At 40.2% G+C, this 27,537-nt stretch overlaps 2 protein-coding genes across 4 annotated transcripts; both read right to left on the bottom strand.

Moving 5' to 3' along the window:
* Positions 1-243: 243 nt before the first annotated feature.
* OTOP1 (otopetrin 1) lies at positions 244-16,130 on the bottom strand. 3 transcript variants are annotated; one of them, XM_062636369.1, is made up of 7 exons: positions 15,498-16,130; positions 9,405-9,541; positions 6,397-6,455; positions 4,159-4,221; positions 3,657-3,787; positions 1,462-2,090; positions 244-766 (listed from the first exon to the last, which is right to left on the bottom strand). In XM_062636369.1, the coding sequence occupies exons 1-7, from the start codon at positions 15,961-15,963 to the stop codon at positions 596-598; spliced, it is 1,656 nt and encodes a 551-aa protein (XP_062492353.1). In that variant the 5' UTR covers positions 15,964-16,130; the 3' UTR covers positions 244-595. The 3 variants fall into 3 exon arrangements, with proteins under 3 accessions (XP_062492353.1, XP_062492351.1, XP_062492352.1); XM_062636367.1 differs by having other exon boundaries at positions 1,150-2,090; positions 15,498-16,128; XM_062636368.1 differs by lacking the exon at positions 4,159-4,221 and having other exon boundaries at positions 1,150-2,090; positions 15,498-16,127.
* A 1,918-nt stretch (positions 16,131-18,048) lies between these two features.
* TMEM128 (transmembrane protein 128) lies at positions 18,049-26,084 on the bottom strand. The gene is made up of 5 exons (XM_062636366.1): positions 25,924-26,084; positions 24,625-24,766; positions 23,652-23,813; positions 20,826-20,934; positions 18,049-19,309 (listed from the first exon to the last, which is right to left on the bottom strand). The coding sequence occupies exons 1-4, from the start codon at positions 26,042-26,044 to the stop codon at positions 20,835-20,837; spliced, it is 525 nt and encodes a 174-aa protein (XP_062492350.1). The 5' UTR covers positions 26,045-26,084; the 3' UTR covers positions 18,049-19,309; positions 20,826-20,834.
* Positions 26,085-27,537: the final 1,453 nt, after the last annotated feature.

Genomic DNA, 27,537 nt, shown 5'->3' with positions numbered 1-27,537 from the left:
TAGTAACTATATATTGTTTTTTTTTATCAGTATTCAGGAGGTTTAAACCAATTCCCACTTCCCATCTAAACAGCGATTTTTTTCAGGATTTACTATAAAAGCATTGCTAGGAATTAAGAATTGGAGTTTTCATAATATCTCTGTGATCCAGGAGCAGCACTCAGTTTAGCTGTTCCTGGGATTTTTCCCTCTTAAATAATACAGATTTTTTTTTTTTTTTAAAAGCCTCAGTGAATGAAAAGGCACAGTGAATGAAAACAAAGCAATACAAATTATATAGAGGAGAAATCCCAGATGATTAAAGCAAAGATTAATGAGACTGAATTAACTTTGCTACATAGAGTTAACCATATTAACACTAATATGATTCTGAAAAGTGTACCTATACAATAACACCACACATATAACAAAATACATGGAAGGAAAAAATAATTACATGCTATTAGCTACGGTCCCTTCTTTTTAAAAGAATTATTGAATCTTCCATGTATTGAGCAGCTGTTGCTATGTTCACTCATTCATTCATCCACTCATTCAGCTGCTACTTATTTAATTAATTATTCAATCAATTGTTCACTGAGGGACCCTATATGATCTATGTCTTACAATTGACCTCAAAGAGTGAGGCAGCTGAATGCATCCGATAGAAAATAGAGAAAGGCATTGCAAGGTTCACAACAATTATCCAAGGTTCAAAGCCAAAAACTATTTCTTCTAGTCCATTGTCATATTCTGGGCGGCACCCAAAAGCCGGTGGTATCCACAGCTGCAAGAAAAGAACGCAAGGCCAATATTAATCACCAGCAATACAAGTCAATAGCCCATAATGACTGTGACCCCACCGAACTGCAAATTGGTTTGAGAAATGCCTAAAAAAATCCTCCCTGTTGCTTCGAGGGCATACTGAAGAGGTTTCAGCCTCTGCTGCTGCTACAGTTTTTGTACTACAATTAAAGCAAGCCTAGGCTCTCAGATTCCATGTTTAAATAAACTGTTCCCCAAAGGCAAAGTCACTTATTCTTTCAGAAGAAGAAGTAAAATTTACTTGCTGCAAACTATAGAGCTTTGAAATTTTAATATACTTATCAGACTTGAAAGGTTGGGAAGCTTTTGGCTATTAATTTCTGAATTATGTTCAAAATGTCTTACCGAAAGGTTGCAGAGGAATAAAAATGCAGCGATGTTCTTCAGAATTCTCTTGTGGTTAGTAACTGAGTTTCTACTGCAAAACGGGAAATCTGAACGTGAATGCAAGACCAAACTATTTTCCTGACTTGCTTCTTCCTTGGCTCCACCACCACCATTTTCTCTCCCACAGATGCTGCTTTTAAACAAGCAGGGTACCTCCCCATCGTCACGAGTGGCTCTGTCATTGTAAATCTCTTTGTATGAGGGGGTAAGTGATAAAGTATTTCCCCTAGATATAGTCACTATTCGAAGAGTTTTAATATCATCATTCACCTTGTCCTGCTCACGGTGTATGGATTCAATGATGAAGAGGTTCTGAATATATTTCTCAATAATAACCAGGATGGAGTAGGGCAAGTTATACCAAGTGTATTTTGGATGCGCTTGAGCACAGATAATGGCAAGGATGGAGCCCCAGGAGAGGAGCCAGGACCCTGCAGCTGTGCCTACCAGCAGCTCTGCATCAAGTTTTCGAGCAGGGTTTTTTGAATTATCCAATGATCTGTCTTCCAGTCTGTAGATGAGAAGGGCAACAATTCCAGCTGTGCACATGAGAGCCAGCACAAAGATAGCATGCAAGTAAAACATAGTAAGTGCCAACTCGCTTTTGATTTTCGAACGTCCAATCTGAATTAAATACACTACAACTACGGCTATCGTGCTAATTAAAATGATTAGTCCAAAAATCATTCCAGCAGTTATGCCATGGAATTTGAATAGAGTTTTGTGTTGCTGGTGGTGCTCAACTTTGCGACCGATGTTCTTCCACAGGACATAGAGCATTGTGGATGCTAGGATGTGGTACTCTATATTAAAGGGATACAGGTAATATATTCCTTGAGAAAATATAGAGCAGAGAGTTGTTGTTGTGCAATTGCATTGAGGTGCATGATCATCTAAAACTAAAGGAGAGGAAGAGATTAGTTACATCCATTATAAAGATTTATCATTTGAAGTGAATAGATACAATATAAATAAAATAACAAAACATAAAAAAGGTAAGGTTTCAGTCAAACAACACATTACATGACCAAGTTGGCTACCTAAGAAAAGGTCTTGCCATTAAATTCATTAATCTAACAAAGCCTTTGCAGGTTCACTGTAGCGTAGTTTCTGACTTCACTGCTCACGCCCTGAGCAATAATAACATCATGAACAAATGCTGCATCAAAGTGCACCAAACTTCAGCAGGGTCTTGGTAAAAATGCTTTTTTATGACAAAAAAAAAAAAACAGATCCAAAGAGCTTAGAGTTCTCAGCCCTTCAGCTTAGAAGGCTTTTATAGAAGCCCAAAGATCTGTGGATCAGATCAAGAACAAACTCAACAAGGAAAGGGCTCAGTTCTACTCTGATTTTTTATCAATTATTTACATAGTGTGATTTCTAATACCAAACCCACTTTATTAAAATGTTGTTTCTGTCTAGAAAAGAGGCCAAGTAAGCCACAGATACTTTTAGTCCATGTCCCAGTATAGTTTTAAGGTTAAAAAAAAAAAAAAAATTAAAAATCAGCCTTCTCCTTTTGAGAAAAACTAGAGGAATTATGAAATCCTGATCTCTCTGCTGTGCAGTCACTTGCATTGTAAACCCCTGAAGTATCTCAATGAACAATTACTCATCTTTTCAAAATATATGTATTTAATGTACATTTTCACAATGTATGTATTTGTACATGTGTAAATGCACATGCTGAAGAACACATTTTTAGGCACTGATCTCAGATGTGCACCTGGAAGTTTTTCATTTGTTTTCTATAATTTTAGAAGAGAAGAGGAAATGAGAAAGTTGGAATTGTTTTGTCTCAAGCACACTGTGTTAAGAGATGACAAAAAACTGCTTTTGCAGTGGATATTTTAAAGCCAGACTTGTCTTGCAGATCACTACTTCGCTCCCCCTTCTTTCAGAAGCTATTTCTCACAGTTCATAATTGTGTAATGATTCTGGTAGCAGAATAATAAGATGTAATATAAGGAAACCGCTTCTATTTAACTAGTAGAAATATCAAGAAGAGCTGCTAACTTTTGATTTACCTGCTCTCACCTAATGCACCAAGATTATGGCCATAGACTTAAACACAAGAAGTTTCGCCTTAGCATGAGGAAGAACTTTACATTGCGGGTGGCAGAGCACTGGAATAGGCTGCCCAGGGGGGTTGTGGAGTCTCCCTCTGTGGAGACCTTCAAAGCCACGCTGGACATGTTCCTGTGTCACCTGGGTGACCCTCCCCTGCAAGGGGGTGGACTAGATTATCTCCAGAGGTCCCTTGCAACCTGGATCACACACATGATAATGATAATGATCATATAACATTTTGTTATGATCTGAACTATCAGCTCACTACCATTTGTCCAGGAATGACTATGCTGACATAGTCGTGAATGACCCAGCCCCATCCTACAGTGAGAAAGTATTTTGTACAAGAGTGTGTTAGAGCAGGAATTCCAAAATGTACCAACCTTTTCACTTACCTATTGTTATGTTCCCAAAACCAAGCGTGATTAGTCTTTCCTTATGTTCATTCAGTTGATGTTTTGACTCTGTTAACACTCCATTTGTCCACAGGAGCAAATTTGTGAACACAGAATGGATAACTCCAAACCTACAAAATGAGGTAATTACTGAAGGAATCTGCACAGCGTATATCTCCACATAGGTTAAATTAAAGGGATTAACTTTCTGTAGACAAGCTACATGGCACTATTTATTTGTCAGTGCAGTGGAAAAAGAAATCATAACTGATCTCTAAAGATGTTCTGTAATGGAGCACAATGAATGTTAGACTTCCAAAATTTACAGAAATACAATGGCCTAATGTATTAAAACATTAATAGGATGCTGTTATTAGTTGCTAGGTTTTACTCTTTGGGCTGGACAAGTTTCATGTTAATGACAGGGATTGAACAGTCTAAACAGGGTTAATATTTTGCAAGCCATATGTCAAAGCCTTCTGCAGTGCTTCTTCATACTCACTGTGGCAGGTCTTTCTTCACAGATACCTCCTTCTCTAACTTCTGGGCTATGCATTTTTGCCTCCTGGAAAGAGTGAAAGCTAACAGAGGGCTTTATTCCATTCAAAGTATTGGTACAGTGAGGTAGGACTTGATGCATTTTTGAGACTCTTGGTCTCTGACAAGCCATTTCAGGCTTTGTGAAACAGAATAGCATTAGTGAAAGAAGTGGGTTAATGGTTCTGAACTTCCTAACAAAATCCACACAATAGTTCTCTGTTGCCCAGCACTCATCACTCCACTTTTGTAGAAGGCTGTTGTACCTCTTTCCAAGGCACAATTCTATCACCTACCATTCTGCCAGGCATGGTTCTCCTGCACCCAAAGCTGTTAACGTTTCTTCACCAAGAACAGTTCCTTATTACTACACTGTTCTCAGTGAGAAACTTGCAGTTAGGGATTTTTAAAACCTACTTATTAACCAAGCTGATTTCAGCAGCTGACATTGCAAAGCCTTCTGTGGTCACCCTCCTCATTGGCATGGGGCTTGAACACTTGCCCAAGAGAGCAGAACAAACAGAGAACCTGCACCACAGATGATATTTCTAAGTAAATTTATTTTACTTCCTATAGAAACTGGTCAGCTCATTGATAATTTGAGGTAAGTATTTTTAAAGTGACTGTGTTTTCTTATTTATGTTCTATGTACAGATAAACTACATTAATTCACCTCACAAAACCAAAAAACACATCGGAGCTGCCTCTGCTGCCTCCCACACTAGTCCTCAGTTCTATAAGAAATGTGTGTATTTGACTGTTTCAGGAGGGACACATCAGTTACACTGCAAGAACCAAGTTCTTGTGTCAGAAACATGCACAACCCTTACAGATTTGGGCACATAAGATACCAGCAGGGAGGTTGTGTTTCCCAGTGTATTTGCACAGTTGCATCTACCACAGCTGACTGGTGTGCTTGACGGGCTTGAGGGATGGGATGCCATCCAGAGGGACCTGAGCTTGAGAAACGGGCTCATGTGAACTTCATGAGGTTCAACAAGGCCAAGTGCAAGGTCCTGCACTGGGTCAGGTCAACCCCCAGTATCAATACAGGCTGAGGGATGAAGGGGTTGAGAGCAGCCCCATGGAGAAGGACTTGGGGATACTGGTGAATGAAAAGCTGAACATAAGCCAACAATGTGCACTCACAGCCCAGAAAGCCAACCGTATACTGGGCTGCATCCAAAAAAGGATGGCCAGCAGGTCAAGGGAGGTGATTCTGACCCTCTGTTCTGCTCTGGTAAAACCTCACCTGGAGCATCACATCTAGCCCGGGGGTTTTCAGCATAGGAAAGACATGGACCCGTTGGAGTGGGTCCACAGGAGGGGCACAAAAATAACCAAAGCAATCAAACACCTCTGCTAGGAGGAAAGGCTAAGAGAGTTGGGCTTGTTCAGCATGGAGAAGAGAAGGCTCCAGGGAGATCTTATAGAAGCCTTCCAGTATCTAAAGTGGGCTTAGAAGAAAGATGGGGACAAAGTTTTTAGCAGGCCCTGCTGCAACAGCACAAGGGGCAATGGCTTTAAACTAAAAGAAGGGAGACTTAGACTAGATATAAGGAATAATTTTTTTACAACAAGGGTGATATAACACTGGCACATGCTTCCCAGAGAGGTGGTAGATGTCCCACCCCTGGTAGCATTCAAGGTCAGGTTGGACAGGGTTCTGAGCAACCTGCTCTATTTGAAGATTTTCCTGCTTATTGCAGGGGAGTTTGCTCTAGATGACTTTTAAAGGTCCCTTCCAACCCAAACTTTTCTACATTTCTTTGTTCTAGCTCCAAATGGTGATTTCCATAAAAATCAATAAAAATACTTCTGACATATTGCACTGACTGCAGGTTGCTGATGCAGATTCCTTTTCAGTAAGTAAATAAAGAACACATAATCCCAAGACATATACATGATGCTTCCTTCCTTCAAAAAAATCTGAAGGACAGTGGTATCATACATTGCCCATTTCCCTCTCTCATGAGAAAAATGTATGTATTCTCTGAGTATTGTATATTATAAAATATAAACACAGATTATAAGGGTAAATGGATTTACTTTCTATTTAACTGCTCTGTTACTTTCTAGTTAACACAGTCAAGAGGAGAATCAATCTCTGTAAACTTTTACTGTCCCTCATACAGTCAAATTGTAAGTGTTGAAGCACACCTACAACTATTAGCATTCCATGTAAGGATCGGATCCCCTTTACCTTTCAAGTGTTTTGAAAGACTGGATAATATCCTTTGCATGGCACCACAGAAAGTAGACCTAAATGAAATGAATGCAGAGAAATGTCATTACACCAATGAGCATGTGTGACACTCAAAAAGGCAAGTGCATCTGTAGACAAAAACAATAATCTTTAAATCCTCTGATGATTTAAACCAAGGTAGCTCCATCACCTGGCATGTGAAATAACTCATGTTTTCCTGTGACATTCACTCAGAACATCTCTGGCATGAAGAGCCTGAGATTTCTTGTATGCAAAGTCTGTGGCTCAGTATGACTTCCCAAAACATATTTTGCTTCTGTATCTGGATAGGGTTTTACTTCAATGACAAAGGAAATAAAGCTACCAGAGGTGGACATCAATATGATTACTGCAGGGCATGGCTTGAATAATTTATTGAATATATAAAATTTTATTGAGGGAGAGAGATAAGTGAAAGGATGCCAGATTCTATTAATAAAACAGTGGACACCCAAGAAGCAAGAGAAAAGTTTGTACTATCAGTCTGAGACAAGAACATTAAGAACACAGCATCTGCACACAAGGATAGTGCAGAAAGCTCATCTGGACAATAAAAAAGTGAGATAACAGTACTGATTTACCAAGTAAAGGAAAAAGAAGCATAAAACTGGGACAATCTGTTTGTGGGAACATAATGGAGATCTCAGCATAGAGATTGTTGCTGTCACAAACCCAGTTTCAAGTGCTGATAAATGCAAGGAGAATGATACCAATATTATTCAGGGATGTTAGGGTACAGTTGGGAGTCCCATTCACTCAGAATAGCTCCTATGATACTGAGCTTGACAGTAGGTGAGCTATTAGGAGAGAAATGGTCCAAAAGTTTTCTCTTAGAAATCTGCCTGGTTTGGTGTTCCAGAAATGGTCTGGAAAGTGCAAAGAACTTTGGGTTCTTTTTCAGTAATGAGAGTAACTGGAAGTCCATTGTATCACTAAACATGCCAATTAATGTAGGGTGCCTGTGCCACCCAGCACTGAAATATTCATTCACTCCACTGCTGATGTGTTTATCAAAAGGAGGTGTGAGGACTGTAAAACCCTAGATGTAAAGACTAGAAGATATAATGGAAAATTCAACTTAAATCAAACAAATTGAAATTAGCACCTTACTCTCATCTAATGCTGCGTTCAATTTCCTGTACTGGGATAGGTGCAGTAAAATCTAACAGCAGAGGTGGAAGTATTCATCAAAATTTAAAAAACAACATAAGTTTTGGAGACCTGTTCAGACGTTAGAGTCAAGAAGACAAAAGTCAGTAAGGTAAAGATATAGCATAAAATACAATATTTGTTCACAGAGTAGTCATTGCCCCAAAGGGACAAAGGCTGTGCATTATGTGAAAGAGCATAATACACAACATCATGCACAGCCTGCCTTGGAAGGGCAGGTATGTGTTAGCTCATTGCTTGCACAGGTGCAGTATGTAAAACAGTCCCAGTTTTATGCTTCTTTCTCCTTTACTTGCTAACTCAGTAATGTTATCTCTTTATTATTTGTTAATTTAATGGCACATATCAGGATGCCTCATTTAGTGTAAAACACAAGAGAATCTGACACATATTCTGTAGAAAACACATCTTTCAGTGTTTAGATGACACATAATTAGGGATGTTCTCCGCTGTTATTTCATCCTGCATTTCAAAGACATGATTAGATTTGTCTGAGGTAAGAGGTAGCTGTTAAATCACTTTTTAACTTTTTCTTTGATTGCTTAGGCAAACATTCAAGCTTTCATTTTTTAAGCTAAGCAGATGATAAATTCAACAACATTGGGTGATGTAAAATTTAAATTAGAATTCAATTTAAATTAGTTCCCTTTGTTCAGCATTGTTAATACGCTGTTTCTTCCACACTCAAGTTCACAGTAGCTGGAAACCTTGTCAGCCTAGGTTCACTGAATGCAATGAAGAATGCTGTGTGCAGATGAGCAAGGAAAAAAGTCTTAATTTCTTTGGTTTGTTTTCAGAGGTAAAGCAAAGAAAGTGCACTACACAGAGAATAGATATTACAGGAATGTGAAATTAAGATTATTTCAACCAAAACAGAATTTCACCCTCAGAGAAAAAAATACAAGAGATCACAGTTACTGCTTAAATTTCAATGCTTTTTTTTTCTTAGAGAAAGGAGAAAAATGAAGGTTGTTCAAATGCTCATTTCCATGTAACTACAACTGCTCAGAAAAACGTTCTGTTCTTTCTGAATGACTTACTGATTGTGGGAAGTGCATTAAATGACCTGGCTATAAGTGAGTATCTCAGTTGAGTGGCTTTTTCTTTTTTTTTTCCTACAAATCTGCTGACAGGGACTCAAAGAAATTCACGTGGTAAGCAATCAGCTATGGAGTATACAATATAGACCTAAAACCTTACAACAAACAAGTAGCTAGAATATTTTACAGGAGTCATTATGTTTGCTACTGTGTAGCCACTCATAAGCATACCCAAATGCTTCTAGAAGGAAAATCCACATTTGTTTGTTATAGGAAAGGTGTGCAAGTATTTTATAACCAGCCAGGAAAGGTTTTTTCCCTTTTGAACTATCAGGCCTCCACAGCTAAACTGCAATGGGGCATCAGGATAGATCGAATTGAACTTGTCTGGCAAGTCCTACCTACAGAAACAAGTGAATTGTCTTCAGCCAAGCTGCTCATTTCAGCCTGAAATTTCTGAAAGTTAATATTTAATTTGAACTAGAATTAAACCAATGTAACTTCAGTTCCAGAAGAGCATTTTTTGATTATTTCTTTTTTGAACCCATGTGAATTTTACAGCTGATCGATTTCAGGTTGCAAAGCCTGAATTTACACATAGAAAGGATATACATGAACAAGAACTTAGCCCTCGGAAGTATCCTGTGATATGCTTAGAAATGAAATAAGTGTAAAATCCATTGATGACAAGAAGATAAAATATATTCTTGGTAAGAAATACAGATATAATGTAAAACTGCAACCAGTAACTTTTACCTGTAAGATGGTGTGCACAGCATGTGTAACAGGAAAAATGCCCTCAGTTGGTGATAAACAGTTTGAAAAATCAATATAATATCCAATTTTAAAAGAGTCCAGAACTAAAGTAATCACTGCAAACAATGTAATCCCACCTGCAAATGAAAAAGATATTAGAAAACATTAATATACAGTTACAGTGTCCAGAGACAACTTGTACAATATACTGAAATCTGTTTAGGGAAATAAAAGCCAATCAATATCCGTATTCTTGCTTAGGGAAATACAAGTAGATCAATCTTCATGAAGATAATTGTCTCAATGTAGTAAGTCCCTCTAATGCGTGAAAGCCTCTGCCCCATATGTTATGAAAGCACATCATAGTACACACCTTGCACAGCCAGTTTAGAGGAGCCAGCCCAGCAATGGGCAGGACCTGGAGACACTCAGCACCTCGCAGATGGCTCCTGGCTCCCTGCAAGGTCAGCCTCTCAGGTAACGGTAGCACTGAAGCAACCGTACAGCACATGAATTAACGCTCTATACAGCCCCATTGCAAACTAGACAGTTCCAGGGAGCTGAACAATCATGTTACAGTCTCCTGGCCCAAGAGCTCGACAGTAAGAAGTAACACAATCACTTAGTATGCCTTCCCCATGGTTCCGGAGGTTACGCTTTAAGTCAGGGACCAGAACTACAATGAGCTGTAGGGTTTGTTCTCCTAGACAGGAATCAAAGATTTCATTTCACTATTATTTCCACACATACACAAAAGAAACCCTAATGAGTTCCTCTATGTATTTTGTATCCTAAAGAACTTTCAAAATACATGTTTCCCTTTGTTTATTTTCTTTTTCTTTTCAGGAATGTAAATGTGAAAAACTTATTCTGGGAAGCTACACGATAATACAACATATATTACTAAATTACTGGGTTTGTACCTGTATGGCCAAGCACCACTGGCAATAAAATTACTGAACTAAACTCCAGAGACTTCATTTGTTTTTTGGTTTTTTCCCTCTTCAGGCTTTCACTGGATTTAACTTGGGTTCATTTGAATTAAGACTACATAAAAATCTATCAAGAGACCTTAACTGGACCTTAAGATTTAGATCTGCATCATTATCTTCATTCTTCTTTGTAATTCCCCACTGAATAAATAATATGACTTGTGTTGATTTTGATGAATATTTAACATTGATAAAGGACCATAACCTAACTTCCTTATAAGCACCATGTTCCACTTGAGTTGTGTTAATAAAACATAACACTACTTTCATAATTTATTTAGTTAAGAATACATTTATTGTTAAAGTTGCATTGATAAAAATTAAGTATAAATGTTATAATGTATTTTTTGTTAGTATTTCATTGATCCTTTAAAATTAAACAAAAATAAACTTCATTTATTTTAACCACAAGGTTATGAATTCCAGTAGGATTTCATGTTTCTATTTTACAATTTCTTATAATAAAAAGAATGTCAAATTACTGACAGTGTAATTTCTACCAAGAGATAGAAACCTTTGCTCTCATATTTCAAAATCTAAACCCCCTGCTCTGTACTTCATGAATGTGTATAAGCCCGTGTATAAGCCCATGTGTATTGTTTATATATGCTTATTTTGTATTATCTCTAACACATGTAACAGGACTGGAGCCCACATGTAAATAGATGTGCCATTTTCATGATGTATATACAGCAAATGGCATCATAAAATGCAAAATTCTAGGCTATTCTTGAGATCAAATCATACATTCTCTTCCTTATTTAAAGAATTTTAATTATTCTAAAATAAATCAGAGTTGATTCTTCTGAAAGAGCTTTACCTGAGGTAACTGGAGCTGCGCTGGGCAAGGTATTAAACCAGATGACCTTAAGAAGTCCCTTCCTACTTAAATCTTTTTATGACTGATTCTATGAGTTATGGTTTATTTAGAAAGTATGCAGGAAACAGAGTGTTTGGTGGGAACTGCAAGCCGTCCTGTTCCCGCTATGTAGATAATTAAAGAAGAATTGCTGATAGTGCACCTGGGCCTTGAGTAAGCCAGGGAGTGTCTGGGTGCAAGGTCGGGCTGGAAAACAGCCTGGGGGGTGATTGTTTATAGAATGGAATTTATAGTGACTGAAAACAGTCACTGGGAATAATGTACCTGCTGTTTGGTTTTATGGCTCAGACCCACATCTGTATGCTAAATATTGCCATGCTAGAGTGAATAAAGTGGAACTAGCTGTGAAAGCAGTGTGTGTGTGTGTGTGTGTGTTTAGCCTCTTTCTTTACAGATGCTGCACTGTTTCACTTTTCTCTGAAAAATGCTGTAAGAGGGACTCAATTTGTATTATAATTGTTTCAATAAGAAGGTAAATGCTATCATCTGAAGCAAAAAGATTATAAAAATCTTCCACAATTACTCTACAGGTAATTGTGCATATGTTGCCTTTACAGAGTATTTTAGAAAGGTATTTAATTCCCGACTCATGACGCTAGTAAGTTAATTTCCCAATGAATTCATGGTGTGGGATCAAGCCCTGAGGAAGTGCTGTAGTGAAGTAGTAATGTCAGAGCAAAATGGGTGGAAAATGTTTTATAATGTAAAATTTCTGCATCCTTGCTTCCATTACTCTTGAGAGAGGCTCATCAGAATAGGATCACATGGGACTTGTTAACTAAAAGGAATGGGAGGAGGGAAGGCAAGACAAGGCACAGATTTGGGGTTAAATTCACAAAAATAAAGAGCAAACTCAGATTAGTGATCTGTCTCGTGCACCGCACACACATCTTGTCTTTACAAGGATGACTTGTACTGTAGTTCTACTCTGTCTTGTTTCCTTTCCACAAGATCAGTGTTTCAGTCGAATAGTTTTACACCCATGTCCAGCAAACCACTGGGGGGGGGGGGGGAAGAAACCACCAACAGCAACAATAACAAAAACCAACAACAAAACAACCCCATCAAGTTTTTTTCACATTGAGTACTTTGATTTATTCCTTAGTATCTCTCTTCATGTTTCCTTTACATCCATCAGAGATTAGTGGGGTTCAGTCCGTTCCCATTCAAATCTATAGTTTTGCCATTGTCCTCTAGGGATTAGAAGACTTTATATGACTCATTTCTTTTAATATTTGATTATTTCATTTATTCAAATGATATCTTGATGTTTCTGGCAATCACACAGGTGGTCACTCTGTAAGCATATACTAAGTGTCCAACATGAATATTTAAGGAGCTTCAAAAGAAAATGACCATACTAATTTGCTTAGTCAAAAATCAAAACATAACATATAATGACCGTACATAATGGTATGCTAATGGTTTCCATGTTAACTTTCTCTGATGGGAGCTTCAGGATTATGTACTAATACCAAATACTGGACAAATACCAGTAATTACAAATAAGGGAGTTAATTCCACTGTTCTGCTATTTTTATTTAAAAGTTAAACATGAAATGATTGCTATTGAGCACTTTATTATTTAAAAAAAAAAAAGAAAAAGAGGTATTTTTCAAAATATTCATTGAAACCTGTATATTTGAGGAGATCAAGAATAGGATTTTCAATATTGCTAAGTGCTGCTTAGTTCTATTAACCATCAAGACAAAAAAGAAAAAAGCCATAATGATACAGTTGCAAAAATGCCATTCTAAACTTGAAATATTTTTCAAATAATGGGTGGTCCAATGCAAGCAGTAAATAGATACAAGTTGAAGTCTGCCAAAAGCTTTGTAACTTTTTTGTTGACTCGCTGCTTATGTTAAACAGATGCTGTGCTGCTGGAGAACGTGATAAAGTAAAGCCATTGGTGAAGCCAATTGATTTTCGTTTTGTACAAAAGGCTCGAGGAAATCTTTCTGTGATTACCAACAAGACACGAAACTTTTCCCACACTCAGACTGTAAGAGTGGCTCCTGATCTACCAACAAGCACGAAGACAAGCGTGCTCTAGGGTTCAAGCAAGTTGATGTGTTGGTACAAAAGGCTCAAGGAAATCTTTCTGTGGGCAAAAATTCTTGTAAATTGACCAAATTGTCCTTCTAGTGTTGTTAACCAGTTTGTTAACTCATTTTTTTGTTAAATCATTCTATTTCAACATGTGTCACAGCAAAACGCTCTACTAGTACTACTCCTTTAGTTACTAAAGTTATATTCACAGTTTGAATGGAATCTTGGAAATACATTCATTTCAATCTGTTTAACACATTTGCTCTCACAACCAGAGCAAGGAGTTACTCTTCAAATGGAGCTGATAGAGCTAGTAAAAAAACGCAGCAAGCTTTCTGTGGCAAGACTTGATGAAAATTTGCCCTGCCCTTCTCCAATTTGGACTTTTAGTCTTTCAGATAAAAGATCTCTATGACAAAACCATTGATAAAGAGGGCAAGGGAGTTCTTGGCAGAGGAATTGCTACCTGGGTTTTTCCTTAGCTCAAATAAGTTTTCTTTCATCAACAAAGGATAAAGGAGTTGTACAGGCTTCTTGTAATTACAAGAAACTTCCAAGAATAAGAAAATGTAGGTCTCTCCCTAAGGGCGAATTTGTTGAATTGCAGCCTAGACATCCAAGAGAAGCCATGGAAGCCGCACCACTTGAGAAGCTAGTACAAAGAGCCACCCTGTGCTGGGAAAAGAAATGGATAAGGTAACCTAGTAGTTCAATCCAGTATCTTATTTCTAAGTTTCTGTGACTCCTTATACCCTGTAGGACAAATGAAATGCTCTGAATGCTGTGCCAAAAGAAAAAGGGCAGGGGTCCTGCTGTAGGAGAGGAAAGGCACCCTCTAAATAACAAAAGCATAGCTTGGTCCAAAATAGGATTGAGTTAAGCCCTGCATTAATGAATTTCGGGAGGTTGTAAGCCACATGAGCCAATAAATGAAAAATGACTGAGAAGTGATTGTTGTTTTGGAAAACAGTGAATAATCAAGGAGAACAATTTAACAGTTGTTACATGAACTCCATACATCTCAGGAGAGAGCCCACAGACCATGGCTGTATGCTAGACATTAAAAGAAGAAAGTAAGGTTTCCCTGCGCAATTCATACAGCACAACTGTTAACAGCTGCAAAGAAAATGAAAGACACACAAGCACTGAGACCGAGAACAAATGACATTTCCACAACACAACCTTACTTCTCAAAATATCCAGGTTTTAGATGATCCTGCGATTTTGATTTCGATACATCATTAGCTGCTGTGATAATTAACTGTCGTCTCATTGCTAGAAGGTAGGAAATATTTTATGGAAAAGATGTCTTACACCACTCCACTTAAAATACTTACTTTCCAACCTAGCATTTACAGTGCTGAGACTGGAAAAGAGATTGGTAAAATGGGGCTTGCCTATTACTCTACAGGGTGCTGATGTAGGTTGTTTCTTTTTCTTGGGATCCAGAAACATATCATTGCTGTCACTATTGCAAGGTTTCCTCATCTACCTTCTCTCAATACATGTACATATCCTCACCCTAGTACACACCAGACTCTGCACAGAGGGACCATCGCATCCCACCACTGCCCTTGAAGACTCCTACAAGCTAATGCTAGCTTTAGATTCCTTGTTTGGATGTTTTATGTACTAACCTACAAACTGATCTGGCCAGGGAATTTTGTCCTCCTCTAACTGCAGGTGCTTCTAAGGCATCGTTGTGCACATATAAATGGGAATCTCTATATACATTAGTATAGAGAGCACTTGAGGACTTTTCTGACTAAAGTAGTCTAAAGTAAATTGGATTACGTTGTCTGGAAAAGGTGATAATTCCAAAAGGATTGCATGACACCAACAAAACTGCCTCCTCCACTAGCTGTATTTTGTTTTTCAAGTGTTGCCACACCAGCCTGGTAAGGAAAAAAAGGCACTGGAGCTTTCAGCACTGTAAATGGTAGGTTGGAAAGTGTAGATGTTTAGCAAACAGCTTTCCCATACAATCTCCTAGTGTGTTCAGCTTATGTATATATTTACTTTAGAGCGCACTGCACGTGCGTTAAGTTCATGAATACCAGGATGCCTGCTGGTAGGGATGGAGAGGGTAACAAAGTGGTAGCAGAGACAGGCGATGGCACGGATGCTCCCAGCTCGGTACCACACTTTGTGCCACCAGCCAGTACTCACACTTCAGCCAGCGGGCTCCAGCGTGCGTGTCCTTGTCCCGGATCAGCCTCCTCTGCGTACAGCTCCTGCAGAGGTACCACAGCATCCACAGGAGCTGGATGAGCATCAGCGTGATGAGGTAGGAGAGCAGGTGGCTCTTGCTGATGCCCACAGCATGCACAGCCCAAGCGAATGTGAGCAGCAGCCCGGCCAGGAACAGGTTGATGCCGTACTGGCTACTGAGGATCTCGGCGTTTTTCTGCGGGTAGCTGCCGCCAAGGGAGGGGGAACCGACGGCTTTCTCCATCGCCCCGCCGCCCTCCAGGTGCTGCAGGCAGGCGGTCTCGCTTCCCCCGGGGAGCTCCGAGACTGCGGGCTGGCCCGTCCTCCACCGGCGGCTGGGGGCGGAGCGGGGTCGCCGGCCCTCACCGTGCCGCAGGGCGCCGGCTGAGGGAATCCCTGCTGCTGGGGAGCCTGGGCTACCCATGGAGAAGGCAGGCTGCCGGGGGGAGTAAAGGCTGCCGAGGTTTTGCGGGGTACGGGGGTTTTAGCATAGACTGAGCCAGGAGCTAGGGCAGAGATGAGGGTAAGGGAGGTTAGCCGGGCGGTGCCACGGCCCTGCAGAGGGGCAGGGAGCCCCGGCAGGGCTGGCTGCAGTGAGGGACACGGAGCTGACGTCCGTGTTGATAGAGACATCTATCAACATGCGGCAGAACATGTTCCCTAGATAGGGAGGCGGGAAAGATAACGAGCTGTAGACAAAACACCCCCGACGGTTAATGGCTGGCTGGAAAGCTGAGGAACTGCCAACGCGTGGGAAACTCGGAGAAGGAGAATGGGTATGCTGAAGGAGATGGAGCCTGCCTCGCAGTCGGGGAGCCAACAGCCGGCGATGCACACAGGCGGCAGTGGTGTCACCCACCACACGTTCATGCTCTGGGCCCCACAGTCCACCTTCTTTTTGGCAATTGGCACTTCCATTGGCAGGAAATAACCTTGATGTTCAGGAATTTCTTAAACCTTTCCAAGGCAGAAATTTACCTTAACCTTTTTTTAGTAAATCCCGTTCTGACAATAGCATTACAGTGATTGCTAGCTGGAGTGGCATCTACTCAGCTCAAAGTAGCAACAACTTCAGTAAAGACTGCAGGATTTAGTCTACTGTTTATTTATGCAGTCGTTTTCCCAATTTTTGTGCCCATTTTAAATATTGACCGTTTTTAATTTCACCTGTTAGGTTGTAACTGTGACCCATATCATAAGTTACCAAGGTATGCAAACCTCAAGACTTGGAGCACCAGTTGGTACGCTATAGGGATTGAGAGGAACTTAGCTCAGTGTAAAACACTAAATATTTCAAACGGTATTTTGGTTGCATACAACATGAATTCCCTTAATTCTAGGAATTCAAGTACCTAGCCCTAGCTTGGAGGCCAATACCAAGACAGACTAGTCCTTGTTCTGGCCAGGCAGGTCTTACATTTTTACCCCATATCTGTTAGCAGCGTATCAAATGTCCAAAGAATTGTTTTTTACAGTGAGTGACCTCTGTCTCACATGAAATTAAGCCACTGGTTCAGCTACATCAAAATAAATGAAATAAATGAAAAGACACCATCTATTTCACTCCACTTCCACTGACAAAACGTAGAACAGCCTTTAAGACTTTTTGTCTTCTGAAACCAAAAATTATTAAAGGTTTTTTTTTCCTGAAATAATAAAGGACATTTCTGGACTTATATATGCATTCCTGATGTTCACATTCCTCCTAAAGAACAGGGAAGAAATACAAAATAGCAGAAGGGTGGAAGGAATGAATTCCAGGCAGTTACCTATGTAGGTAAGCATAAGGAAGTAGTAGCTCAAGTCCTTTATTAATTTTGCCCTGTTCTCAAGAAACAGGTATTTTAAGCCATTTTCCTTTTGAAAAATGCACTTAACTGAAAGCCAGCCTTGTTTCAGTCAGGCCTATAACAGCAATATAAATAGAAAGCATAACTAGTCAAACAGTTAAGGCTTCAACCACCTCTAGCTCTGAGCTACATCCATCATTATTCAAAGCTTATGGAAGTGCCAACTTCTCCTTTTACCTTACGTAGTGTAACCTGTAAAGAGTAACAAAGATGCTTTCATATTACAGAGCTTCAGGATAACTGTGATAAATTATTTTCACTATGTGGACTGTTTACTTCAAGATTATTCTAGAGCACCCCTTGTCACCTGCAAAAAGCTCTTTGGTGCCAATACACATTCTCAACCTCAAATGAAACCAACGTAAATCGATACAGAAAATACCTATGGTGGTCTGCAGCCAGCTAATACCTTCAAGCTTAGGGAGAGGTATGGATTTTGATAGCCTAATAACAGTTTTCAGCAAACTATTAAGATACCTCTTTCTACTGTCTTGCCTCAAGTTCTTTATTTTATGGTAAGGAAAATAACAAAAGCAAGGAGTTCACACAACTGTTAGGGGGAGCAGCATTTTGTCAGGTCACCTATTACAGTGAACACTGCAGTGTTCTCCAAGAACAGTGGAATTAGTTAAAACAATTAAGTAATGAACAATAATTGATCACTTTTATACAAAGTTTATTATGTCCAGAAAAACAAATGTGAAAAACCATGTAGTAAACAGTAATTTTAGTTCAAGAGTACAAGGCAATTTAAACCAGCTAGAGCATTTATATAGCTGACAAATAAAAATACAGTGATAATTACCATCCCTGAGCAGCACTGCTTTTTAAATACCATAATAAACAAGTTACTCAAATGTACCTGTGTATGCACATGTAAAATAGTTAAAAATTGTTAAAAGATGAAGATAAGCAACTCACCTTTTAAAGATGAAGTACAACTGGGTTTGGAAAACTTAAATATTACATTTAAAAAAAATCAAGCTGTTAACTTACTCTATGAGCTACTTAACAGTAGTGCTAAATACATTTTAGTTTGGTTTGACTGATCTTTTGTACTGAATACCAATAGCAACATTTTTCCATACTGAAACAGTAGCAGCTAAAGACAATGTCTATCGTTTTCATTACTAAATATTTCATGTATTTTGTAGTCAGCAATGGTGTGAATTTGAAAGTCGGAATGAAAAACACAGTCTCCTCTAATGGTCCAGTGTTCAAGCACCAGTCCCAACAAGTAAATTTTAGCAAGTTTCAATATCCAGCGTCTACATTCTCCTATCTTCCAAAAGGTGTGGGTGCAAAAGTATTTAACACACGGATCTATATAAAATGGTCAAGCAACTACATGGTGCCCAGGTTTCCAGATGATCAAGCACCTCAGCCAAGATGAATAGACAATGTTGCTTTATTTTCCCAACTGTGCATGACTATTTGCTTTTAAATTAATATCAGCCTCTTTACTGCTGCAAATGGAAAGAACCTAGTATTAAGATCCCACAAGATTTGAATTTTCAAATGAAACAACCTGCTTTGAGTAGGAAGTTGGACTAGGTGATCTCTGGAGTCCCCAGAGATGAGCTTTATAGGCCCCTTCTAACTCAAACTATTCTATGACTTATTACCCAGCTGTTTAAAAATGAAATATAAATAAAAGCTTTACAAAACAGCAAGGAAATGCTTTATGTCTCTAAGAGAGGTAAAACCTATGTATCCTTCAATTATTTACTAATCAGTTGCTTTCTCCCAGCCACTGGCTGACCCATGGTTCTGTCCATTTGATTTATAAATCAGGCAGTATAATAATTACAGTATCAGTTAGAGCAAACAAGCAGTATTAGAAACAATAAAAGCACTGGAGTGTTACAAAAGTGACATTCACTTGGCAGGATAACAGTTGCTTGAGTCCTTCACATGAAGCTGAAAGAAAAAACAAATCCAACTTTTAACAAAAATACTGTAATGCTGTATATACTGCAAAAGTTTGTCCTAATTTGATATTGTTAGTTAATGATTTTGAATCACCAAGTAGTAATTTGGTCCTTAATATTTGGTCAAATAATTATTTGGCCTAATACAGAATTAAGAAATTCTGCATAACACAATTGACTTGGCTGTTCATATAGAAAACCAGAATGTTTTCATAAGATTCAGCTGTTCAGGATATCTGTAATTCACTTGTATTTCTTACTTTCTACATACAAACTAATACAGAATGGTCATTCTAGTCTGTTAATACGACCAGCTCTAACACACTGAAATGTGTCTTTCCCCCACATCCTTCCAGTGCTCAAACAGAACATAGCTAATGACAGAACAAACATGATTTGAAGAAGTTCGCATCAGCAAGTGTGACTGAAGCTCCCATAATGTAGTAAAGAGGCTCTGAATCAAATATTGTATTTTTCAGAAGTCTATAGGTGTTGTCAGAGTATGACTTAAGTTAATTACCTCCTTAAAAAAATCAGGCTTCTTGATATCTAGAGAACAGGAAAAATTGCAACACTAGTTTCAATTTGCTCATGCAAACAAAATCTGTTTCATTGTCCCAGCCATTACGTATTTTTTGCCTATAACTCTGACACTGTAAGAGGCTACACTCAAAATCCAGCACTGTCTCATTCTTCTTGATGCACTCATAAAAATGCTCAGGGACTTCCGCACTGGAAAGGATTTATGATGGCAAGCAAAATGAAAGACGCTTCCCCACATTCCCTTGAGAAGTATGGCAAGGAAGAACTGCCAAAACGAGTCATTTTAATGGATGATGTAGACACCTGTGGTACAGGGGACATCCCTTACCCTATATACTGAGCCGTCTTTGATGTCTTCCTTAAGCTTTTTCAGTTTCATTTGAATAGTATATTCCAACAAAAGATGCGAGAACCTGCTTTCAACATCGGAGTTTTTCAAGTCAACAAAATACCCAAGTTTGCCTTTGAAAGGTTGTGGGGTTGTTTTGCTTTGGTTTTGAAAGAACAAAGAACTTCTGATACCTGGCAGTTTTCCAGGTAGCAGGTTGATCTGGACTGCTCATCACAGGAAATTAAAAGAGTGTAGCTGAAGATAAGACAAGGGCAGTTGCACGCTGACATTAATAGCTTCTCCCCTTTACGATCAGGACAAGCAACTCCGCTAAGAGTTTTTCCCAGTCTGGGAAAAGCTGCAGGTATTTGGGCTACATGCCCCCAAACCATCCATTCTCACTAATCACTTCTTTTCATTGTCTAGAATGGAATCTTAGAGAAGAAAAAAAAAAAAAAAACATATTCTTCCCCTTAGGATACTTGCATGTTCTCCAGTTACTCTACATGCCACAAAATGTCAACATTCTAGAAGCGTACACAAAGCAGGGAAGGGATTCTTACAATCCTTAAATGTCTAATAAAGCAGTTCATGTGGATACATATTTTTATGTGCTTAAACAATTATTTACCTGAAGGATTTATCCCAGGAGTGACACAAGCATCACAACACCCATGAACTGAATGAAAAGCAACAAAGGTGTCATAAACGACCAGACAGGCCACAAGGCAACATTGAAACTGCAGATAAAAGCAGGAAGGTCTTGGTAAGTTCAACGGCCATATTATAGAAATACCAGTAATACACAGAAAACATGGCATGTGGAAAAAATACTTGTTTCTCTATGAAAAAAAAAAAAAAGGCCCCAGCAACTACTTATTAAATTGATAGTTTATTTTACTGCTTATTTACTGACAGCTCATCCTAAAACTTCAGTAGCTTCTAGAGATTTTACACTGGGCAAATTCAGTCAGTCCCACCAAGGGTAAAAATTATGTTCTACTTTCAGAATCTCTGTATGGCCTGTATTAGCAATAGTGTGGCCAACAGGACTAGGGAAGCAATAACCCCCCTGAACTCAGAAATGCTGAGGCCACACCTCAAATCCTGTGTTCAGTTCTGCGCCCCTCACTACAAGACAGACATTGAGGTGCTGGACAGGGTCCAGAGAAGGGCAACAAAGCTGGTGAAGGGTCTGGAGCACAAGTCTGATGAGAAGCAGCTGAGGGAACTGGGGTTGTTTAGTCTGGAGAAAGGAAAGTTCAGGGGGGACCTTAATGCTCTCTACCTAAAACGAGGAGGGAGCAAGGTGGTAGCTGGTCTCTCCTCCCAAGTAACAGTGATATGACAAGAGGAAATGGCCTTAAGCTGCAGCATGGGAGGTTTAGGTTGGATATTAGGAAAAAATCTTTCAGTGGAAGGGTAGTCAGGCAGGCTGTGACAAGGTTTAGTGGTGGACTTGGCAGTCCTGTGGTTAACAGCTGGGACTTGATCTTGAAGGTCTTTTCCAACCTAGTTGATGATTCTGTATGAAGCACCTGAAAATGAACTACTCTTGCTCTCCCATGGGCATACATGGTAGCTGAGAAAAGCCTTAATTTTTACTTCCAGACAAGCAGATTTAACTGAAGAGAAAGGAGGAAAACCAACTTATTTTACAATTGCATTACAAAGAATATAGATTTGACTAATGCTAAATTATAGGGAAGCTTTGTCTTCTTCAGACTTCTTTTTTTCCCAGCATTGAAACAAATACTGACTGACGTGATTCAGATACAACACCTAAACTAGAGAGAACAAACCTTCATGCAAAGAGCAAACAAATATACTGGCACATATGTATATAATTTTTTTCATTCATGTGCACATTTGCTCAATTCTGATTCCTATAATCTCATAAAGTAGCTCTTACCAAAAGTACCATTCTCTGACAAGATATAAACCTTAAAGCTCATATAACAATAGCCAGAAGTATAAATTTCAGTATACATTTGCTATTTATGAATTGTTTGATAATGAAGACCTTTGTATTAGAAACTGATCAGGCATAATTTTTTCTCAGCTAAAAAAATACTCCTTTGTCTTAACTGGGCCACGGCAATCCCAGGCACAGCTACAGGATGGGCAGAGAAGAGATTAGGAGCAGCCCTGTGGAAAAGGACTTGGGGTGTCGGTTGATGAGAAACTTAACATGAGCCAGCTTCAGTGCGTGCTTGCAGCCCAGAAAGCCAACCTGGGCTGCATCAAAACAAGCATGACCAGCAGGTCAAAGGAAGTGATCCTGCCCCTCTGCTCTTGTGAGACCTCACTTCCAGTATCTGAAGGGGGCCTATAGGGATGCTGGGGATGGACTCCTCATTAGGGACTGTAGCAACAGGACAAGGGGTAACAAGTTCAAACTTAAACAGGGGAAGTTTAGACTGGATATAAGGAAGAAATTCTTTCCTATTAGGGTGGTGAGGCACTGGAATGGGTTGCCCAGGGAATTTATGAATGCTCCATCCCTGGCAGCGTTCAAGGCCAAGTTGGACAGAGCCTTGGGTGAGATGGTTTAGCGTGAGGTGTCCCTGCCCATGGCAGGGGGGGATGGAACTAGATGATGTTAAGGTCCTTTCCAACCCTAACTATTCTATGATTCTATTGTATACAGTTCTGGTGTCCTCAACATAAAAAAGACATGGAACTGTTGGAACAAGTCCAGAGGAGGGCCAGGAGGATGATCAGGGGACTGAAGCACCTCCTGTATGAACACAGGCTGAGAAAGCTGGGGCTGTTCAGCCTGGAGAAGGCTGCATGGAGACCTCATAGCAGCCTTCCAGTATCTGAAGGGGGCCTATAAGGATGCTGGGGAGGGACTCTCCATTAGGGACTGTAGTGATAGGACAAGGGTTAACAGGTTCAACTTAAACAGAGGAAGTTTACATTGGATATAAGGAGGAAGTTCTTTCCTGTTAGGGTGGGGAGGCACTGGAATGGGCTGCCCAAGGAAGCTGTGAATGCTCCACCCCTGGTGGTGTTCAAGGCCAGGTTGGACGGAGCCTTGGGTAACATGGTTTAATGTGAGGTGTGCCTGCCCATGGAAGGGGGAGCGGAACTAGATGATCCTAAGGTCCTTTCCAACCCTAACTATTCTATGATTCTGTAACATGTAAACCTTACAAACAGCTGTCAGAGGTGAGCAATTTACACTAACAGAGCTAAGAACTTCAGTTCTCCCCTAAATTTTCAAGGCAGAAAATAACAAGTACATCTACAAGTAGGCTTCATATACAGTTTCAACAGCTGCAAGTTTTGCTGTGTGGATGAACGTTAAAAGTGGAATAAATCATGCAACCTAGAACTGGTAGTGCCACCAACGCACTTAGTAGAATTACAGCAATTACACTTGTTATAAAATGATCCCATTAACACAGACTTGCTCAGGTTTAGCAGAAGTTTGTACAGTGTTTGAACTTACCAAATTGCTGCTGCAATAAAGGTAGCTGTTGTGATAGGTATCAGTGCTGGATACTGTGTATCATAGTCCTCAATGCCACAATACCACTCAAGATACAGTATGCAGTAAAAGGCAACAGATAAACATGCAGCCAACAAACAACTGCCAGATGCAAGCCACCAACTGTGGGGAGGGAAGCATGATAAAACATGTTAAGCACAGGCACACTGCAATTTGCACATTAATCTTCATTCTAGTCCAGCAACAGAACAGGCAATTATACAGGTTGGCCTAGAGTTCTTGTAGGTTTTTTCTTAAATTACTTTTACAAAATACTTTTTGCCCTTCTAAAGCTGTGTAATACACATCACTGAGTTTAATTTTCCAATGCAGTGCTCCTGTCAATTACTATTCCCTGAAGTATTTTGGAAATACAATGAAACAGAACCTGTCAGTGATCTAATACACTACCACACCAAAAATGCTTTGTCAGTAATTAAACAAAATAGGCTCCACTGCAACTGTGCTTCTCACTATAAATCAGGCTACTGATTTTGCAACAGAAACATTGCAGAAAGCTTTAATAAGGTTTCAAGTTTATGAACATTCAAATTTAGCAGGCAAGAAGCATGAAGTTTCTTCTTCAAACAGAAAAAAGGTGGAGACACCATGACCTCCCTCGCAAACCTGTACCAGTGCTCAGTCACAGTGAAAAAGTGTTTCCTGATGTTCACAGGGAACCTCCCATGTTTCACTTTGTGCCTATTGCCCTTGGTCCTGTCACTGGGCACCACTGAAAAAATCCTGGCTGTCTTCTATGTATCCTCCCATACTTATATGCATGCTAAAATCCCCCTGAGCCTTCTCTTTTCCAGCTCTGTTTCTACTGTACCTTTTGTTTATCCAAGATTTAAAACACAGTGTTCAGACTTAACAGACTGAGTAGGGCTGTAAGATTAAAACATAAATTTCTTTGTACGAAAAAGTGCCTTACCTATCTGCTTGAATAGTTTCTTTAACAGTTTTAAAAAAATCAAAGTAGTATGTCACAGCAATTGATGCCAAAATCCAGAATGCAGAATGAATATTCAGTCTGGCAAGAGGCTGCTTCTTCTTCTCTACAGCTGTAGACTCTTCTGCAAATAAGAGCATAATTATAGCACTAAGGCCAGTCATTAAATGGAGGATTATAGTTATGTAAAATACGATGCTTTATCCTTTTAATTCATTTATCTTTGGAAATTTTTATACTTGGTATAATATGCATTGTATTACAGAGGAAGCATTCTAAAAAGCTCTGAACATTTCCTGAAATAAAAGACTAAGCAAGGTATTCTTAGGTAAAATATAAAGCACTAACAACCAGCACATTCTGTGCCTGTTGTATCCATTTAGGAAATTAACAGCTGCCTAGATTTTGTAAGGGTTATTTAATTGATTAAAAACCCTATGGTGTTACTAAAGCATTTTTATTAATCTAGCATTCAGACAGGTTGGTATTTCCACTTACTACTTATTTCTATATTTTTTGTTAATTTTCATATTTAAAAAATCCGGCACAAATCATTTCCTTGTGCTCAACTGCAGCTCTGTACAAGAGATGCTCAACTTCATTTCAGCAGCTAGCTTGATTCATGCTGCATACCTCCAGCACGTAAACTACAACTATCATTATGCATAAAAATATCTTTTTTTCCTCACTGGGGAAGAAGACAACAGAGCGAGCAGATCAGAAAGTGTATTTTTGTACATGACAGTAATCAGCTAACACACTCAATATTTATATGCAGGGTCAAAAAAGGTGCCTTTGATGTTTCCTACTTTGAACGTTATCATTAGAAGTTACTGGCGGAGCGGCCTGTGTGCCCCCAGCAGTGGAATCGATGCTGACCCCTTCACACGCGCCATCACCAGCCGAGCGCACTAACAGCTCTGATGGAGTTTACAGGCGGGTTTATATTTCATTTCCTGGATTCGTCCTCATCTCCTGCAGCTCAGGTCTGGAGCGCTTAACCACCCCATCAGCAAATCCGCGGCTGCACGTCCCGACATGACTCACGTCTCGCTTGTCACATCGTACTCACTGTCACGGCCAGGCACCCGGGGACAGCCGAGCTGGCCGCACCAAGCAGCACCCCTCCGGCGGGGCAGCGCGCCCCGTTACCGAGGAACCCCCTAGCTCCTGCCGTGAGCGGGGCCGGGGCCGGCTCCGGCCCGCCCTCCCCTCCCGGGCAGTGCTGCCACACGGCCCGCCCAGCAGAGCCTGGCTCCGGCTCCGCGCCCCACCACGCACCGGCTGTCCCTCCGCCCCCGAAAGGCGGCTGCGGCAGCAGCGGGTCGTGGGGCTCTGCCGCTGGCCGTAAAGGGCGCCGGAGCCTCGGGAGCGGGCCCTCGCCGCCGACGCCGGCTTCCATCTTGGGCCGCTCCGGCAGTGACGCGAGCGGGGCGGGGAGCGCGGCGGCCGTTGGCGTGAGGGGCGGTGACCCGGTGTGTAGGGGCAGGGGGGAGCATGCGGAAGGGCAGCGGCAGGGCCTCGTTGTGCGGGTAGAGCTTATGGTAGCCTCGCCGAGCCCCTGCTCGGCTGGTCCCCGCGGCGGGCAGAGCGCCGGGCGCTGCTGGAGCGCGGCTGTGGCAGGTGATGCCCCGGGAAAAGGCCCAGTGTAATACAAACCAACATCATCATAAACCGCACTAATCCCCATTGAAAATAGCGAACGGCGTGATGTAGATACAAGTGCGGGAGTGAGGGCTGTTGTCAAAATAAGAAAAATAGGGGAAAACAGGGTGCATATGTAAGAAAGTTGCAGAGGGACTTTTTATAAGGGTGGGTGGAGATAGGACAAGCGGGAACGGCTTTAAACTGGAAGAGGGGAGATTTGAATTAGGTACCTGGAAGCCTTTCTTCACTGTGAGGGAGGTGAGACGCTGGCACAGGTTGCCCAGAGAAGCTGTGGATGCCCCATCCCTACGTTCATGGCCACGTTGGACGGGGACTTAAGCAACCTGGTGTAGTGGAAGGTGTCCGTGACCATGGCAGGGGGAACTGGGTGTGCATTCTTTGCATGTTGTTCAGCATTTATCAACATAAAAGCCTTCCAGGTACTCTTCTGTAGTTTCACACTGAGAAAACAGGAAAAGAAGAATGGAATGTAGGCTTGGGATAAATAATTATGTATTTGATCAGTAAGCCTTAAAAAATGTCAGTCCATCCTATGGGCACATACTAACTGGTAGAAACTAATTAGGGTACAAGCTACATTTTCTCTGACCTGCACCGGTTTTAAACCTGTTGTGTACCTAATGACCTTACCAAATGCTCTTTGAAATGGGTGGGAAAGAAACTAAAGTGTTAATAAAATAACAGATATTCTGCATATGTAAACTAGTTCTCACAGTGTTACAGCAGGTTTAACTCGGTAGACTTACATCAGTTGAACTAGTGCAATGATGAACCCTAAAAGTACATAAGACTAAGCTTTTTTCAATGTATTTAGTTATAATTTTATTTTATGTTTGGTTTGAACTGTAGGTACAACTGCATTCTACAGTTACTTGTAGAAACAGCACTGGCTCTTCATTTGTCATGTAACCCAATCTGTAGATCCTCTGTGTTGTATAATCCACCTGGAGATATCTTCTCAGCGAAGGGGATACTAACAGTAATTTATCAGGAAAAAAAATCACTATGTTTTCCTAAATACCCTATTGTCCCCTGTTTTATAGATGAGTGAGGTTCTAGGGACAAGGGAAACGAGGGTTCTGGTTGTTCTTTATTACTTTGCATTGAGTTTTTTGTAAATTCAGCCAAAAAGATAAAGGAATGGAACAATTTTTTCTTTTCTCTGCAGAAATTCAGGCCTTCATTTATATCTGAATTTCATGGGAGCCATGTCATAGTGGGCAGAAA

This window comes from Pezoporus occidentalis, unplaced genomic scaffold, assembly GCF_034315485.1.
Source record: "Pezoporus occidentalis ecotype Australia unplaced genomic scaffold, CSIRO_AGI_Poc_V1 ctg48, whole genome shotgun sequence".
NCBI lineage: Eukaryota > Metazoa > Chordata > Aves > Psittaciformes > Psittacidae > Pezoporus > Pezoporus occidentalis.
Note: the sequence above shows the minus strand (reverse complement) of the source record. Positions and strands in the feature narration are given on the sequence as shown.